The following is a 19,206-nucleotide window of genomic DNA, read 5'->3' as shown; positions in this document are numbered from 1 at the left end:
GCAAGAAGCCCATGGCTGCAGAAAGTGTGTTGGAGCTTCTCAATCATAGCCTGCGATGTTGTCATAGACATGCGGTGGACCTCCATCCACTTCAAATGGGCGTCTACGATGGCTCCTTGGAAAGGTCCCTTGAAATCCATGTGGAGTCAGGACCGCAGTCAGCTCGGTCCTGTGTAAAGTTCCAGGCGAGCAACCACACTGAATCAATGACTGTTAGAAAATTGATGAGACCATCAATTCACGCGACACGTGGTTAGAAGTGAACAGTAGTTTTAATCGTCTTACAACAGAGCCTGCCTGTGACGAGATGAACAGGCAGGCAGGCTCCGACTGCCAAGCTTTATACAACCAGTGGGGGGGAGGAGTCATGGACGGAGCCACGGGTGGAGCCCAGTACAAACTTCCGTACATTTCCAGTACACCTCCCCCTAGGGGCAGAGCCGCGCAACTGCTCATGTGCCGAGTTTACAGAGGCATGGTACAACATGTGTGATAACAGTGTGTATGATGCTATTATGATTCACCACAAAAACTCAATATTTATTTTACCTACTAGAATACAATCCTAACCTCCGCGTCTGATCCACACTTGAGCCAGGGTATTTATGTCCCAGTTAACACTTGCTTAAGGGTCTAGCTCTGCCCCCACATCTGGGGAGATCGTATTCAGGCGAGGCCACTGGGACCCTGATGTTGCCGACCCCGTGGCCTTCGAGTCAGGTTATAACACCATAGATTGCTAAAAGTGCAGCATTACAGTTTGAAAACTGCCTGGGAGACTTCAAACGGTTCCAAGTTACCATGAGTGGGATGTAGGTTCTTTTCAAACTGCTGTGAATAATTGAGATGTTAGAACCCAAAATCTGGCCTGGTTCAAGGGGGAAAGGATACCTGCTGAGCATGCTCAGTAGGCACTGCAGCTTTTTTTCCAGTTCATTGTAGTACAATGCCAGCAATTGTAATGCTGTTAACAGCAGTCACATCCTTCTGCCAGTAGTTTTAATAGATGTAGTTGCCTTGGAAACAGCCATCTGCTCATTCCCTATTGGAATGCAATTGTTCCTCCTTTGCTGGGGTCGACAAGAAGCAGGACATTGCGTGCAGGGGAAATATCTAAGATGCAGCGTGCTAGTAAGAGGTAAGTGCTTGATTGGTAGAGTAGTTGAATAGAATTTATTGAAATCCAGCTATGCTGCCAGGCAGGGCAGCTAGCCCTGTTTTCATAAGGTGAGGACTGTTAACAAATGTAGGGAATTCTACATTCATCTTGCATGCTGCTATTGATTTTTATTGTTGTGTTGTGTGGCCTGTTTTTAATGTGAGGAGAATTAAAAACATTTGCCGTAACAAGCCAGTCGTTGAAACTTGGAGACATGGTAGTTAATCTGCTTTTAATGGGTAATGCTCACAGAGGAGGGCGGCATGGAGGATTTGTAGTGTTAAAACAATTACTGCTGCCCTCTTAGCCAGAGATTAAAGGTTATACCAGACAATACAACAAACCCTTCAACACTGTATTGAATGCAAAATCATTGAGGCTCATACGGACATAGATCAATGACTTTGTTCCTATGTTGAAAATCTATTTTAACTTTCAAGTCTGATATTAATGGCTGAGATGTGTGCTGATGGTTGGTGTTAATATCCGCTGCTGGTTTGTGAAGAGGGGGGTATCTGCTTCTCGTGTATCCTCGTTTTCTTCACCATTTCTACCAACGGGTTGCAAAGCTTTTCAATTGTTTCCCAACCTCAGAGGTCTAGTGCTGACTGGTCCAGAGAAGTCCCATCGTGAATAAGGTTTAGCTGTGATATGTAAATTATAATCTTACTGATGGTGTCAGCCTTTTAAAATATTAACTGCAATGGTAGTAATTGAATGCTGTTTCGTGGTTGGGGTGAGGGAGAGGAAAGGAAAAATTGAAAAGTGACCACAGAAATTAGAATCTGTGGAGATTTGTTTTGGAGGGTTTACTAAAATGTGACCTTTATGTAAAGGTAATCAAATGAAAATTGCGCTTTCAAAGAAATCCTTGAATCTTTGTATTAATCAAGGTGAGGGATATCAATCATTCAAGTACAGAATATATTAGTTTTCCCCTCAGAACCTGCATTAAGCACTTATAAATTGGATACAGCTCTTCCAAAAATACGCCTTAATTCTAGCTCCAGAACTGCACCCTCCACTATACCAATATTGTATTTCTATTTTCAGCAACATCCACCTTATGTATTCTCTTGATGATCGTGCCATAGTCTGACAGTGCAGGTAGCTTTGTTTTGCGACAGACCTGTCCTCACTGGGAACTGGATAGAGAATATGTTGATTTTGAATGCTACAGAAAGCACATGTTATATTCTCAAAAGGGTTCTGAATTTGGCATTTTTTTTTTAGGCTTATAATTTGAAGGCTTTTTGCACATCAGCAAATTAGCATCTCAAATCACAAAGTTGCACAAAATCATTAATGAAGAGGAATAATTTCTTAAGTCTTAGCACGGCTGCCTCACGTTGTCGATGACCCAGGTTAGATCCCGGCTCTGGGTCACTGTCCGTGTGAAGTTTGCACAATCTCCCCGTGTCTGCGTGGGTCTCGCCCCCAGAACCTAAAGGTGTGCAGGGTAGGTGGATTGACCACGCTAAATTGTAAAAATAAAATAAAAACAAAAATAATTTCTTCAGTTAATTTTCATTCGCCGTTCTGTTTAGCTTTCTTGGACACTTACTCCTTGATTATGTTTAATCTATTAACAGACATCCATTTGTTAAAAGTCTGTACCGCTTCTCATTCACTTTAGCCTCTTAAGGCGCTTCCAATATTATATTTGTTTCAATCATGTCGAATCTACCCCATTTACCCCATGGAATGAATTCTGCAACTACAGGACAACATGTGCTGTTTCGCAAAGGTACATATCAGACCTTAGAAACAATTGCAGACACAAATGGCACACACAAGAACATGCAGGCTGCAAACTCAGTCCAATGGCTAAGTTGTCTGTTAACTGGGAGAAAATCAAGTTGACAGATCTGGCTGAAATGCCAACACTGGCAATGTTTTATCTTTGTTATTGATCATGTTTTGTTATCTGAAACATTGGCAGAATCAATTTGAGCGTTTTGTTCATTTCTGTTCATTTGTTCATTGCCATTGTTCATTTCTTCACAAGATGGGTTCCAATAACTGTAGCTGTGCAGTTGATCTTCCGAGGTACATTTGCATGGAGCTTATGGACTCTTTTGTTGCTGAGATTGAGACCATCCATTTAATTGCCTCTGCCACTTCCCTCCCTTCCCTTAGCCTACCAAACCAAACACCCTCAGATTCTCCCCTGCCCTATTCCTGACCTCACATCTGTCTCTATTTTCCCTCATGCTCTCTAAAGCTGACCAGTCTCCTGCACCTTGCAACTTCATGTTTGAATCTCTTCAGTCAGGTTTTTGCGCCTGCTCAAGAACTGAAGTGGTCTTTATCAAAGTCAGGAATTACATCCTCTGTCACTGTGGTTAACTATCCATGCTCACATTTTTTTACCAAACTGCAGTCTTTGGCATGGTTGGCGATGCAATCTCCTCCACCATTCCCCATTGTCTAGTTGGGTGGGACTGCCACATCATTATGGACCTGTATGTGCCTGATTTCATTCCTGAAACTTGATTGATTAAACCTGTTCTGATAGCTCTGTATGGGGCTTTGGTGCCATCTAAAGACACCTCTGTTAATTTTTCAGTTGTTCGAATAGGAAGGTACTTAACTCTCTTAGATGCCTCGACAAAGGCTCAGTTGCATAGCTAGCGTCTCTGGAGCATACACTGTCTGGTGTTTCACTTTCTATTTCTCTGTTATTTTAATACTGAAGGTTAATTTGCAGTGTGTGTCTTAGCATTGTACGATTTTAAAGAATACTGCAGCGCACATTCTGTTGGGAAGTAGAGTATAAACACAGCTATTTATCTAAAATCTTAGGAACAAGAAGTTCACTTGGAACTAATAATTGTTTCTATGTATTTAGGAGTTTAAAATTGAATATTTCAGATAGTATCTACTTTGTGTTTCAACTTTTTGTGAGGATTTTACTTATCTTTGCACAGACTGTTTTCACTCTGGAATGAATTGTGATCAGATTATGGACTTTCCAACGTCTATTAAATATCAATATGTACAGAGAAAAGTATTGAAAACCTTAGCAGTGCTCAATAATCAAGTCAATTTGGTTGCTAATGTCATTGGAAAAACCCATTTTTGCCTTTTGGGACTTCCTGTTTTGCCGCTGCATGTAAACTTATCCTCTCAATGCATTGAAAGTTTCGTTCTCAGTCCATCTGCTCGACAGCAGTGAGCTAAATAATTTTGTTATCATGGTTATTGTATCATCGTGTGATAAAAGTTTCCTTATTTAGCATGAAATATGAAAGTACTGCATAAGGAAATTCAAGTGTGAATCAATGACAGAAAACATGTATTGACAATTGCAGACAGATTGACACCCATCTCACATTGCTGAAAAGCATGAACTGCAGGAACGTGAACTAACCTTGGGCTGAGCAGCACAATCTCAATGATAAAATGCTAGATAATCCTGTGATGTTTTTGTTTTTGTGAATGTTTTTGTTCTGAAAATGTCATGAACTTAGACATGATTTGATTTAATCGCATGCTATGTAATTACTGGAACCCAAATTACCTCTTTAAACTGATTTAGTTCAGGAGAGATATAACCTGAGGCAAAGACTCGGACTCTGAGTTAGCAAACAATATCAAAATGTATTGATTTAAAAATAAAATAACAGGACAACCATCACTCAATTTATTGGTTTAAAAATAAAACAGTACAATAATCAATCAAAGACTTGTCAATCGCATATAAGCTAATCAATCAATTTATCATTCAACTTAAAACTTGTCTATTGACTAATGAGAGAAAATAAAGGTAAACTGGATTTACCAGCAAACTCTTCGGACTTCACACTTTCAAATGGGCGATTAATCCAAAAGAAGTGGAAAACAACATCAACTCTTCGCACCAATATGGTCATTCTCAACTGCCTCGGAAGAGCGCCACACCTTCCTTGGAATCCATGCTGGCTGGAAAACTTTTACCTGTCTCTAAAGATCCAAACCAGTTTCTCCTCTCTTGGTGTTAACAACAAAACAGTTCTTGTCGGCCTTTTTAATTCATAAAAAGACATGTCACCCCTTAGCCAATGTTGCTGGAAATGGCTAGTTGGCCAATAAATGTTGTTCAAGGTTAATTTAATTGGATCTGGCTAATTGCACGCATTGCCTTAAACTTAAACAATGGGTTTGCTTCAAACATTGCCTCTTATCTTAAGACTTATCATGTCTTACAGTCAATCCACTGATCAAACTAAGATTGGCCCAGTCGAGGCTAGTTTGTTCCTAATACAGTTGGATCCCATGGCATTCTGGCTTTCTTTTTCCCAGACTCTGTCACAGCACTTTCAATCCTAACATAGTTTAGTAACTTGATGAAGCCAGCAATAGTGGGACTAGAATTTAATGAACTGTGTACAATACTCAACCCACGGCAGTAACTCTCTCCCAATCCAGTCCTTGTTGGGACAGCCAACAACTCTGGGCCCTGTTTGGGCCGGCTTTTGTGTGTAGTCTTTAATGAGCCACCGGCTGGGTGGCCACCACCCTCGGCCTGGTAAACTCATATTCCATGGGTCCCACGTGGAGATCGACAATGGTATCCCTGTGGTCCTCATGGGGCGTTTGACACACGAAATGTTGATAGAAAAGTACAAAATACAGAAATATGACTTATTTGGTTATTAATTACTTATCCCTTGTTGCAGGATAATTGAGACACCTCGTAATATAATCTGTTGTGAGTTGGTGATGACTTCATAGTATATTGTGTTACTTTGTTGTAAAAGGTTAGCAACATCAACGTGGCCGATTTATTGTTCACATGTTCACAAATTTGTCAAGTAAGCAAACACACTAAATTCCATTAAATTAAAATTTAAACTCTCAGCCAGTTTACACTAGGGATTGAAAACAACCAGAAAAAATCCCAGAAGTTTTACACAATAATTATCTGATGATATGGTTAATGCAACTTACACCAGGTAAAGATTTTCCACTTTGTCCTAAAGACAATGCCGGTTTAAAGTGAGGCATTTTAAGAGTGAGGCATCTTTGGTGGCACGTGGCACAGTGGTTAGCACTGCTGCCTACGGCGCTGAGGACCCGGGTTCGAATCCTGGCTCTGGGTCACTGTCCGTGTGGAGTTTGCACATTCTCCCCATGTCTGCGTGGGTTTCACCCCGCCCCCCACAACCTAAAGATGAGCAGATTAGGTGGATTGGCCATGCTAAATTGCCCCTTAATTAGAAAAAAATAATTGGGTACTCTAAATACTCTAAATACTTTCAAATCGATACTTGCCATAATTTTCAACATGAAACACTGAATTACATTTCTCACTTTCATCTGAGCAGCTTTGCATCTTTTGCATGTGGAGCGATAGCCATGGTGTTTGTGTTTTTCTCTCACTTGAAAGGATAGACTCCCTTTTCTCAAGTTGCTTCTGTTCCGCGGTTTTTCAGAGACCCATCAGAACTCTGAGAGTACTGAATTCAATCTGTAGCAATCAAAGTATATTGTTTTCATTTAAAACATTTGCAAAAGTAATTGGGCAAACTTCTCCCATCGGGAGACTAAGTGCCGATGCCAGAGTGAAAACCGGAGTGTTTCACTCCGGCGTCGGAGGCCGGTCCTCGCCCCCATTCTCCCACCCCCAGGTGGCTAGGAGCGGCGCCGCGTCAATTATGCGCGCCGGGCCTTGGCGCCGCGTCAAAGCGGCACCGAGTAAAGTACGCGGCCGGTGGTGCATACATGATGTCACCCGCGCATGCGCAGGTTGGCCGGCGCCAACCCGTGCATGCACGGTTGCCGTCCTCCCCGCGGGTGCCCCGCAAGACATGGAGGATTGATCTTGCGGGGCGGCGGAGGAAAATAATGTGTCCTTTAGAGACGCCGACCCGACGATCGGTGGGCACTGATCGCGGGCCAGACCCCTACTGAGCACACCCCTGGTGCTCGATCCTCCCCACCTCCCCCCCACAGGCCGCACACGCAGCGTTCGCGTGCTGTTCACGCAGGCAGCGACCAGGTGTGGTTGGTGCCGGCATGAACCCGTCGGATTGGGCAGGCCGCTCGGCCCATCCGGGCCGGAGAATCGCCGCTCGACCGTTAGAAACGGCGAGCGGCGATTCTCTGTGCAGCCTGTCGTGAAACGTGGCACGCCGTTTTGGGGGGGGGGTGGGAGAATCGCGTGCGGGTGCCAGGGCAGCGTAGCGGGAATCGCCCGGCACTCCCGCGATTCTCCCACCTGGCGTGGGGGTCGGAGAATTGGGCCCATTATCTCCAAGCTCCAGTTGTGCTTTACAGGAGCACACAAATCCCAAAAATCCCGAGACCCCCAGAGTGGCCATCACACCTGCTCACCTCTTGTGGAGACCAGTAGTAATAGGCGTCTGGGTGAAGCCTCGCCGGTGTGGCTGGTGACTCCTGGGAGCCCGGGGAAAGCGGCACCAAACCGGCCTTGCATGTTGAGATGAGCCTAACGGTCGGGTGTCTCCGATACAGCTCAATGCTAGCACAAAGCCCACTTTCGGCCTCTCCCGCAATACTCCCAGTGCAATGGAATTGACGGGTGCAACATGGTGGGAAAACCGTGCCCATTATTCCATTAACATATCCTGTAACTAGATTTGATTAAGCTTTTAGGTGGTCCTACTTACTTGTAGAAATCTTGTAGATGTTATATTCTCACTATTTTCTAATGGGCATGTTAGCTAATTAGTGTTGCATAACCTTCCAGTTCTCAGATCTAAAAGCTCTAGGAAAGATAACTGCTCTGAGATTAGCAGTACTTTGAGGAAAATGTGGTTTGCGTGTGAAGGGTTGGGGGTGATGGTGCTTCCCAGGGTTTCAGGTACTTCGCCGGAGAATACCAAGTCCTCGGAACAAATGCGGAATCACTCAAAAGATGTCAGGATCTTAGAAAAATTCTGGGAACAGCGAACCCTGGAAATTTAGGTCTTTGGGTTTGTGAAGCTTTCCACCACACCTCCTGTTGAAGATAAAAGACTGGAGCAGGAGCAACTCCACAAAATTCCTGGCCAAACATTTTCCTAAACCTTGCACTCTGAAAATTGACTAGACCACATTACCTCTCAAAATGATGGAAGCATTTTGGTTAAAATTCAACTTTATTTGGTAAGTATTGTAAATTTTAAAATGCTGCATATTCCCTTATACAGTATTGTTTCATCATATTTCATTTTCTATTGTACTGTGTAGCATTAACCTATATAGGTCAAGGGAATGCCAGGTTTGCAATGTGCTTTGTGCTGAGTTAGCTGGTCTCCGACGAGGAAGTAGCAGTGAAAGTAATTTGTTTCAGTACCCTTTGCAATGAAGTGAAGGAAATCAGCCTGGCTATCAGCAGCTGATTATAAGGGTGGGTGTTTGATGAAGATAGGATAATGCTCAGCTGCGATGTCCTATGGTGTGTTATTTTGCTAAAACACATTATAGAGATGCATAATGAAGAACAGACACTTGACTCAGATAATAAAGGCTGCTCCCATCAACGGAACAGCACCCAGCACAATTCAACCTCTTCAGGAGAATTAAGTTACTGCTGTGAACCATTGAGAATGGCAGAAGGTAATTAAAGCCATGATATTGTTTGATTCACAATGCTATGCTGTGTGTCTATGTGTGCATCTGTCTGTATGTTGTTTTGTGTGTACGTTTGTGTTTGTGTGCAAAATTTCCATTCAACAGCTTGAATGGATTGAGTCCTTGATAGAGTTTAGGGAATGGATTTAATAAGCCACATTTCTCTTTTCTTCTTGTCACCTTCTTTCCTATGGACGATTCGAATATCCTGGAACATACAGCATTTTGAATACTTGGTACAGTAATAGAATGTTGCAAAGGCATTAAGTCAGGTTTTATACCCAAGAGAGGATGAAGAGAAGAATGATGATTCCAAGTGCCAAACATATAGTTCAGTATTGTACATTTACATTTTTAGAATCCCTCAATGAGTACCAAATAATTAAATTGCAAAGGACTTTGCAAATCTAAAGCAATACAAATTTTAATGTTCTTAGTAGTGAATACAAGTTGCAATGGCAAATTTACAATTACTTAAGGGAGATTTCACTTTTTTTGGGTAGCTTTCGAGGCAAGTTCAATTTTCGAACAACTGAAAGCAGCCACTTCAGCAGCTCTGCTGATGGTTCAACTGATTATAGATGATCCATTCTCACCAGGAAAGCTGCAAACTAGTTTTCTAGTTTGTGTTCAGTTAGCTTATGTTAACCAGGAGGAAACGAGTAGGTGGCAGTTGTGCGCTATTATTGTCTTTAGCACTTCTGGACCGTGGAAGGGAAAGACCAGCCAGAATGCCTCTACCTGGTCAATTAATCCCTTCTGGAAAGTATATTTGAGTCATTTGTGGTGAGGACAGGATTGGACTTCTGAGTTGCCCTCGTAGTGGAATAGTTGTCAGCATTCATTGACAAAGATGATGGGAAAAGAATGATAATTATAACAAGGAACGAGTGAATGTAAAAGATACCAGTTAGGATCGGCATGATTTAACATTAGATGTTAACTTTGTAAACTTATTGCTGTTTTATTTATGTATTTGTTGTGCATAAAATGTGAAAACGTGTGGAATTTTCCAAACAAATGGCATATTATTATTATATTATTATAGTGTAATTTTCGGCTCGATGATCGGTGCGGATTCTGCCAGCCCTGGGAGCACAATCTGGATTGCAATCTTTGGGCACTTTGAAAGAAGCCTTTTCACCCTGTGAAAAAAGCCCCGCCTGAGGAACAAAGCGTCTGATTCGCCCATCCTGGACACTTCTCTCAAGGCGGTGCTGCATTTAAATGGCTCCACCACAGTTGCTCACAATCCAGCCGGGAGGATGGCAGCGAGAATATCAGTTCCCAGATTTTTGGCGGGGCCCTGCCTTGAATGCTGGATGCCTGGGAGGAGAGGCAGGCCACAATATATTCACCCCCCCCCCTCCTCCACAAGCAAGGTCAACAATCCTGCCTGGGAGACGGTGGCAACACTGGTCAGTGCCAGCAGCTTGACCAGGAGGATAGGGGTTCAATGTAGGAAAAAAGGTGTCACTTACTACGATCTGCAAGTCCTTACACCTGTCCTTTGGTATTCCACCCTTCTGTCTACCCCTGGAATGTCACCTTCAATGTTGCCACCTCGCAGGTTCCCAGCACCCAACCTCCCACCAGCATCCTCAACACCCCACCCCCCTGGCACTCTTCACCAGAACCCCTCCCTGCTTGAGCACAGTGTTCACACATGCCAATTGAGCTCGACGTCTGACTCGCCAAGCACCCAGCTCACATTATCACATTTGGTGTCCCTGCAGGAGAAGATTGCCCACAACTGCAGAGAAAGAGAGAAGACGGGAGGTGGAATGCCCGAACTAAGGATCTCAACTCCTTTCAAGGAGAGGGCCATGGAGCTTGCAGAGAATCAGGAGTGAACCTGCACAGATACCAAAGTTGGCCGCAGACCAAAAAGTGAAAACCCACTGCACCTTCATCATGATGACCAGTCTCAAGTGAGATTTTTGTTGTCCAAACCCTTGACCAGACAATGTACTAAAACCATCTTCCTTACCTTGCAGGAACATCAACTAAAAAGCCTGGCCCATCCACCACCAGTGCACCCCCCTGGCCACCCTTGACACCAGCTCAGGAGATCTCCTCGGAGGTCACAGCTATCACCTGTAGCACCCACCAGCGTAGAGACAAGCACCTCGGTGAGTGGACTTAGCAGGAAGGCTTCTGGGTCACTATTTGGTGAGCACCACACTGCTTCTGATGCACACGTGGAGACAAGAGGGTCCCAGGGATCGAACAGTTGGAGGTCTGCTGGGTCCCAGGACTCGGCTGTTCCCCAGCCAGGTGTTGTGTCTAAGCTCGGGGAGATGCAAAGGCAGAGCCGGGAATTTCAGGAGGAGTTGTCAAGGACATTGCCATGACTGCAAGGCCAAATGGAGTAGCCTTAAAGCCTTCAGTCGCAGGAGGTGTTGCGGGTGTTGCGTGGCAACCAGGACAACACTGCAAGGGTGGCATCCGCAGTGTGAAACCTGGGGTAAGATATCAGAGCCATGACTGGAGAGCTCTGACGCATGGTTCAGTCCCTGAGGACCATGGCTGAGGGGTTCGACACCATGGTGCAGACGCTGATGGGCCTCCAGGACTGGCAGTGCCAGGTGACATTGAGGCTTCTGGAGTTCACCCAAGCTGCCCTTCCAACTCGTGGAATAATCCAGGGACCCACGAGCACCCAGAGGGAGGAGGATGTACTGGACGACCTCCTGGGGCCTTTCACCTGTAAGAGCCTGGGAGTGACCAGCCCTTCTGAATCCCCCCCCCCCCCCCGCCCCCCCTCCCCCTCCTGGATACTGGTGTTTCTCAGGGATAGCGGACACATCAGGATGATGAGGCAACATCGATGCCATCCAAAAGTAGGCAGGGGTTTTCCAGGTCCTGGCCCTTAAGAGGACACCCGCCAAGGACATCTTGGGCATCAGGGCATGCAAAGCAGCAGGCCACCTCCAATTCTGATATCAATCCTGGGAATACACCAGTACATGGTGGTAGGGTTCGCAAGTATAAGGATTGTTGGTGCGCAGAGTGGGTATGGTTGAAGTAAGGCATAGATGTCACAATTGCACTTGTCATCTTATTAAACCCTCTCGTTGTTCACAATGGTCTCTTTGACCGTCTTCCCACCGGGATAGGACTTCACCCCATCTGGATACAGCTTTACTCACAGGCCTACAATGTAAGGGAAACAATTAGGCCCACTCAAACCGAGAGTAATGTACATCCTGGAAGGATGCTGGCATTAATCAGTGAACCCTAACCCTCACCCCTAATCCCCCTCTAATGCTACGGGACAAAGGAATGAAGGCTACTGGGGTCTGTGCTCCTCCAGCGCTGTGAGGAGCAGATCTGCCAACTCCACTGGCTCCATACCGAGATCTCTCGGAAAGCTGCAAGGTTTGAGAGACAGACAGCGAGAGGGAGAGAGAGAAGGAGCGAGAGTTAGGTTAATGTCACAGCCGGTTACCTTCTCATCCTCCTCGCTCACTTTGTCTTCCCGGTCCTGGAAGCCACCATTCCTACACCTTATGCAGTGGCTAGCGCTCACTCACATGTCTGGTGCCCTTCCCACTTCATCGCTTGACTTGCCCCGGTCAATGCCCTCACACCATCAGAGTCACGTATGGCCTCCCATCTGGTTGTCTCCCTTAACCCCCATCACTTGGGGTTCTAACAGGCTATTTCAATGATAGCTCATCCCCCATGGGCAGGATCAACTGGACGCTTATGCCTTGAGGGCTAATCGGTCCTCCAGGCACTGGGGTCCGGAGGTTATGCTTGAACATTCCCTCGTGATTCTCGGTACACAACCTTTTATCCTTGAAACATTAATTTTCACATATATCCTTGAATTGAGAATGTGGACAGCTCACTTTGCTAACACATGATGGCCAATTAGTTTGATGATCATGAGTCTCAGGAATGTTAGAGGGCACAATTGCTCACCGAATCAAGAGGCACCGTTCTTACTCGGGCTTTCCCACCTGTCTGCAGGCTTCAGGGCAACTAACCTCAGCCACAATCCCCATTGTGGAGGAGGCCCCCAACTCTCTCACTCCACCCCCCCGCCCAAACACCCTTGAACCCCCCACCCTCCTCTGGAGCTGCCCATCGAGACCTGTTCCCTGAACACCCTGGTACAAGGTGGAGAGGGGTGCTCACCCCTTCCTCCCTCTCGGAGGTCATGGTGCCTGGTTCCAGTTTTTAAAAACCAGTAGTAATTTGTGCCCACGTGACTACATGCTGGTGGGTGGGAAGATTCAATGAGGTCTGCAGATGCAACTTTAATCGCTAATGATATTACAAAGCATTCAAATCAGCAACTCCCCCTTCCTGGGTGTGAAGCTGATCACATCATCAGGAAGGGCCTGGGAACATTGAATTCCAAAATCTAGCCAATGCAAATCCCGCTTTTGGCCTCTCGCGACATTTTGAGGCATTACAGGATTTGCGCCGCAGATAACAAATCTGCAGAATTGCGCCCCATATCTTTTAACGTTGTCCAGGGGTTGTGGATGTCATTTGCAGGATCAGTATTTGTTGCCCGTCCCTAATTTCCCTTGAGAAGATGATGATGAGCTGCCGTCTAGAACTGCTGCAGTCCACGTGCTATTAGGTACACCTACAGGAGTTCCAGGTTTTTGACCTAGCGACAGTGAAAGAACGGTGATATAATTCGAAGACAGGATGGTGTCCGGCTTGGAGGGTATGAGGTTCTGGCATAGAAAGGGTTAATGCGGGACTGGATACAGTACCACCCACGCTGTGATGTAAAGAAACACATGACCTGAGTCTAACGGGCAGTCTTGGGCTGGACAGCGACATGTATAGAGGCAAGTATGCACACAGCTTCTATCTTAGACCTCTTATACACACATAGTTACTAGACTATACTAGTTACTAACTATAAACACTTGCTGTCAAACTATGCGACTCAGAGCCTCTTCATGAGTCTTACTAAATTACACACATCTTACAACAGTAGTAGTCTCTTGCCTGTGCTGCACTTGTCCTTTGAAGCGGTGGAGATAACATCTTTGAGAGGTGCTGTCCTAGTCTGGTGAGTTGCTGCAGTGCATCTTTTAGATGATACGCACTGATGCCAATCTGCAGCAGTGGTGAGAGTGAATGTTTAAGATGATGAATGGTGTGCTAATCAACTGGACTGCTTTGTCCTGGGTGGTGTTGAGCTTCCAGGGTTTGTTGGATCTACAGTGATTCAAGCAAATACCAAATTGTATCTGACAGATTTGCACTTGCAGTATTTGTCACGTGTTGATTACCTTTTTTTTCTAACAAAGGGGCTTGATAATAATTATAAAGTAGTTGTTTCCAATATGTATTTTATACAACATACTTAGAAGTTATTCATGCTTCTTATAAAGAGCAACCAAGTATCTATGTTTGACGAGTATAAGCCATTTTCATTTTCCCACTGGTTTCTTTATTTCTAGCCACATTATATGCACAATAATTTTTTTTAAATGAGGAAATGGTGGAAATTCTCTGCTAGTCAATCAGCATCTGTGGGGAGAGAAGCAAATGGGTGAGATCCTTCAGCTGTTCACACTGGTGGGATCATCCGGTCCTGCCGACGGTGCATCCCCTCTGCTGGTATTCCAGCGGCATGGGGTGGATTCAATGGGAAACCCCATTGACAGCAGTGGGACCAGAAGCTGGCCAATGGCTGGGCGTCCCCTACCGCCACGGGGAGGCCAGAGGATCTCACCCAATGTTTCTGGATGACGATCATTGGTCAGAAATCCTTTCAATCTGAGATACTAACTCTGTTTCTCTTGTCAGGGATTCCCCCATGATTTGCATTTTACTCTTACACTTTCAGATTTCCAGCATTTGCAATATTTTGTTTTCATAGTGTGATTGGTAAGTTGCCCAATTCAGGGCCTCAGCACATCACTGCTGGAATTCAGTCTGTGGCAGGAGGGCCACTTCGTCACACAGGAAGCTCAGAAAATAAATAGGAAGGGTTCCTTGTCAGGCACTTGTGCCCGATCGAAAGACGGCATCAGGAAGGGTAGGCCCGCTGGCCTCCTCGGGACCCCATTCCGCCCTCACTCACATGGAACCTGGGTCCCTTGCTGACCCTGGGCCTCTGGTGGGTGCATTACCGACAGCTACCAACCCTCTCCCGCAGCGTCAGACGGCAATGAAGACCGGCTGTCCTCTGATTAGTGGGCAGCTCTAGGGGATTTCTACTGCAGGGGTCCTTGATCCTGGGAAAGGCCCCTTGCTGGCCACAGTGCCTGACTGGCACTTTTCTGCTGAGCCTTCCTGAAGCAAAGGAGACAACGGGGCTTTCGCATGCTGTCCAACCAGTAGTTAAGGCCCCGTGACCTGAATTAAATTCTGCCCAATTAATCCAACCATTTCAGTGAATTTAAGATATGGGAGAATGCTGAATTACATGCTGGAGCAGTGGTTTTGGTTAATTGGTACTTGTCTGGAGCAGGATCGTGGATCAAGCTTTGGGAAGGGGCAAAGTTGGCAACTTTTGTAGTCTTTAGATGGATGGTCCTGTGTGTGGGTTTATTTGGGTTTCCTGCACCCAGTATATTCATCAGTTCTCAGCCCACAATGAGACATAGAATCCGTACAGTGCAGAAGGAGGCCATTTGGCCCATCGAGTCCTGCACCAACCCTTCGAAAGACCGCCCTACCTTGGCCCAATCCCCTGACCTATTCCAGCAACCCCACCCTATAGGGCAATTTAGTGTGGCCAATCCACCTAATTTGCACATTTTTGGACTGTGGGAGGAAACTGGAGCACCTGTGCAAACTCCACACAGACACCCGCGGTCGGAACGAACCCGGATTCCTGGTGCTGTGAGGCAGCAGTGCTAACCACTGTGCCACCATGCCACGGCGACAAGGCGAACATGTCTCTGTGCTGGAACTTCACCATCTGAAAATTGAGTGTTTGTTTCATTATTCAAATTAAATTAACATCTCGCTCAGGGGATGTGTGCTTGGTGTTTTCTCAATTCGAGCAGGATTACAAGGTTCATAAATTGCTGTAAAAATGCACGTTTAGATTGAATACTATTTATTCGCATGTCCTGTGAAAGAAATTGCCTGTCGGCTTTAGACTGAGCCTCGGTCTAATTGAGTGTGTGCATTCCTATCTATCAAAAACACATGAGGTATGTGGGGAATTTTAGTAAGCTTGTGTAGGCACTTTGGGTCTGCAAGGTTTACTTTTGGGCAGCACGGTGGAACAGTGGTTAGCACTGCTACCTCACAGCTCCAGGGACCCGGGTTTAATTCCAGCCTCGGGTGATTGTCTGTGTGGAGTTTGCACTTTCCGCTGTGTCTCTGTGGGTTTCCTCCCACAGTCCAAAGATGTGCAGGTTAGGTGGATTAGCCATGCTAAATTGCCCCTTCGTGTCCAACGGGTTAGGTGGGGTTACTGAGTTACGGGAATAGGATGGAGGCGTGGGCTTAAGTAGGGTGCTCTTAACAAGGGCTGGTGCAATGTCGATGGTCAAATGCACTGTATGGATTCTATGATTATGAAAATGGCTAACGACGCTAAACATTAATATAGTTCTGAAACATAACAAGTATTTCCAACTGGGATTTCTGCTGATATTATGCAGAGCTTCCCATCTGACGTTTTTTATTACAGTTGATCTGAATCAACATCAGTCTATACTTCCTTTTTGTGGGGATTTTAATCAGTGGAAATTTTTTAGAACGCCCTTTTCACTCACTGTACCTATACCACTGCTAGTTCTTCAATTGGAGATTTCTACCCCTTAATTGCATTTTCTGGTCTGCTTCTATATTTCTGATATGTAATACGGTGTACGGTCTTCATGTAACCTAATTTGAATGGATTCTGTATTAGGACCTTCATAGATGACCCATTTAGATGATTCCTAGAGAATCAAACCAAAAAACACAAATGCTGAGAATATAAAATCTCATAAAATTTGCTAAATAGCATGTTCACTAGTATCTGAAATGATAGGTGACAGGTTGGTGTTTAGCACAAAAGGTACCCCTCTCGTCTCTTTTAAGTTGCAGAGAGAGAGGCTGTGTTTTTGCAGCAGTTTCTGCTTTTACTGCAGTGCGCTAATGTTGATGCCTTTGTAAGTACTCCCAAAAGGATTGTGTGTCTATTGGCTATGTATGAGAGAGAGAGAGAGAGAGAGGGGGGGGGGGGGTCAGGATTGTGGTGTTTTAGAGTGGAGGCTCTGAGGTTGGGCAGGAATGCATGTCACACCGTGCATGGGCGATCTGTGGGACCTGTCTCGGCATTTTCACATCAGCAGCAAATTAAGGGGCTACCAGTAATGAAGCCATCCAATTAACAGTGGCGGTTGAGTCCCAGAGCCGACAGCTCGCACGGAGCTGCTGGGATTTTTTGAATGTACCTGCGCAACAGCCAGCCAGCCAGCTTGATGCCAGAGGCAAGAACGAGGGAGTGGAGAGCTGAGAAGGTAGTAGGAGGTAGAAGGTAGTATGGAAGAGGCAGAGTCACCCCACCCTTCAGCGTGTTTCCCTTGAGGCAGTTTGCCTTACTGACTGACCCATCCCTCCCACAGACCTCATGTCCATTCTCCCGCAGGTCCTCCAACCGACGGCACAGGCCCATCCTGGGTGGTCCCCTCTCCTGACCCCCAGGAGAACACCTCAGTGGAGAGCTCCGAGGATGCCACCATAATATTCGTGTCACAGTTGTCGCCTCCACTAGCGCAGATACATGCACCCTGGTGGGAAATATTAGTGGACAGGCCTCTGAGGCACAATCTTGTGAGCACCAAACTGCTGCTGATGTATATCAGGTGGAGGCAGGAACCCCCAGGCGAGATACTAGTTGGAGGTCTGCTGGATCCCAGGTCCCAGCTGGGTCCCAGCCTGATACTGAGCCTGTGGAAGAGGTTTCCCTGGAGCTGATAGAGATATTAGGGTGCGACCGGAACATTCAGAGGGAGATGTCAGCGTCACTCCAGCAGATCCATAGCCGCTTGGAGGAGTCCCAGAGGCTACAGGAGCTGGAGATGTCACTGGCAATGCTCGGCACCGAGGCCAACACTGCTAGGGTGGCGACCGCAGTGGAGAGCCTGATGCATGAAGTCAGCACCATTAGTGAAGATGTCCAAGGTGACGGCCATGGTTGAGGTTCTCGACAGAATATCTGCCTCGTTGGGAGATGTGACCCAGTACCAGGCTGACAAAGAACAAAGAATAGTACAGCACAGGAACAGGCCCTTCGGCCCTCCAAGCCTGTGCCGACCATGCTGCCCGTCTAAACTAAAATCTTCTGCACTTCCTGGGTCCGTATCCCTCTATTCCCATCCTATTCATGTATTTGTCAAGATGCCCCTTAAATGTCACCATTGTCCCTGCTTCCACCACATCCTCCGGCAGCGAGTTCCAGGCACCCACTACCCTGTGTATAAAACGTGCCTCGTACATCTCTCTAAACCTTGCCCCTCGCACCTTAAACCTATGCCCCCTAGTAATTGACCCCTCTACCCTGGGAAAAAGCCTCTGACTACCCAGTCTGTCTATGCCCCTCATAATTTTGTAGACCTCTATCAGGTCGCCTCTCAACCTCCGTTGTTCCAGTGAGAACAAATCGAGTTTATTCAACTGCTCCTCATAGCGAATGCCCTCCATACCAGGCAACATCCTGGTAAATCTCTTCTGCACCCTCTCTAAAGCCTCCACGTCCTTCTGGTACTGTGGTGACCAGAATTGAACACTATACTCCAATGTGGCCTATCTAAGGTTCTATTGGCAACATGACTTGCCAATTCTTATACTCAATGCCACGGCCAATGAAGGCAAGCTTGCCGTATGCCTTCTTGACTACCTTCTCCACCTGTGTTGCCCCTTTCAGTGACCTTGATGAGGTTCTGCGGGACATGTCCCACTCTCAGATGGACATGGCCGAGGCGCTTTGGAGCTTGTCGCATTCGGAGTTTGGGCATTGCCGAGGCCCTGCAGAGCATATCTCAGTCACTGAGGAGCATCGCCGAGGGTGTCAACACAATACTGCAGATCATGACGAACCGCCTTCTGTCAAGGGCCCTATGGACACTGACCGGGTACAGGGCCGTTGGGTGGCAACCCAAACCCATGCCATGGAGTGATGACGGTGGCCACGAGCTCCCCCAAGTTCCACCCCTCTGATGAGGCTGTGGCCCGCAGCCAGCACACTGGACAGCACTGCTATGCATGTGCTGCCAACAAGTGAGCCGAGGCCCTCAGGCCTCAGAACCCCCAGGGGAAGCCCGCCGGGGCATCGAAGGCCACAGGATGTGGTAAGCAGCTGGCTGCTTCCACCTCAGATGCATCCTGGGGACACACCTGGACATAGTGGTAGAGCTCAGAGGACAAAGCAAAGCGTTGATCACTGAGTGCACCGTGGGGGGGGAGGGGATGTGGGGGCTAGGTTGGGGGTGAGGGGGCTGGGGATGGGGGAAGAACCTTCGAACCCATGCCCCATTCTCCAGGCTGCTTCCCCTCCCTGT

General features: G+C 46.5%; 1 protein-coding gene across 8 annotated transcripts in view; it reads left to right on the top strand.

Annotated features, from left to right (window-relative positions):
* Window positions 1–19,206, top strand: part of fgd4a (FYVE, RhoGEF and PH domain containing 4a) — a 340,499-nt gene that overhangs the window by 175,091 nt on the left and 146,202 nt on the right. The window contains exon 1 of one of the 8 annotated variants that reach the window (XM_038779938.1): window positions 955–1,138. The exons of 5 other annotated variants lie outside the window; for them this stretch is intronic. In XM_038779938.1, coding sequence (XP_038635866.1) covers window positions 1,051–1,138 — 88 coding nt within the window. In that variant the 5' untranslated portion in view covers window positions 955–1,050. Of the gene's footprint in view, window positions 1–954; window positions 1,139–1,208; window positions 1,228–8,519; window positions 8,705–19,206 lie in introns of those variants that run through there. 2 more of the 8 variants (XM_038779946.1, XM_038779935.1) reach the window with 2 other exon arrangements.

Source organism: Scyliorhinus canicula, chromosome 20 (genome assembly GCF_902713615.1).
Source record: "Scyliorhinus canicula chromosome 20, sScyCan1.1, whole genome shotgun sequence".
Classification (NCBI taxonomy): domain Eukaryota; kingdom Metazoa; phylum Chordata; class Chondrichthyes; order Carcharhiniformes; family Scyliorhinidae; genus Scyliorhinus; species Scyliorhinus canicula.
The sequence above is the reverse complement of the archived record's forward strand: the minus strand, read 5'-3'. Positions and strand labels throughout refer to the sequence as shown.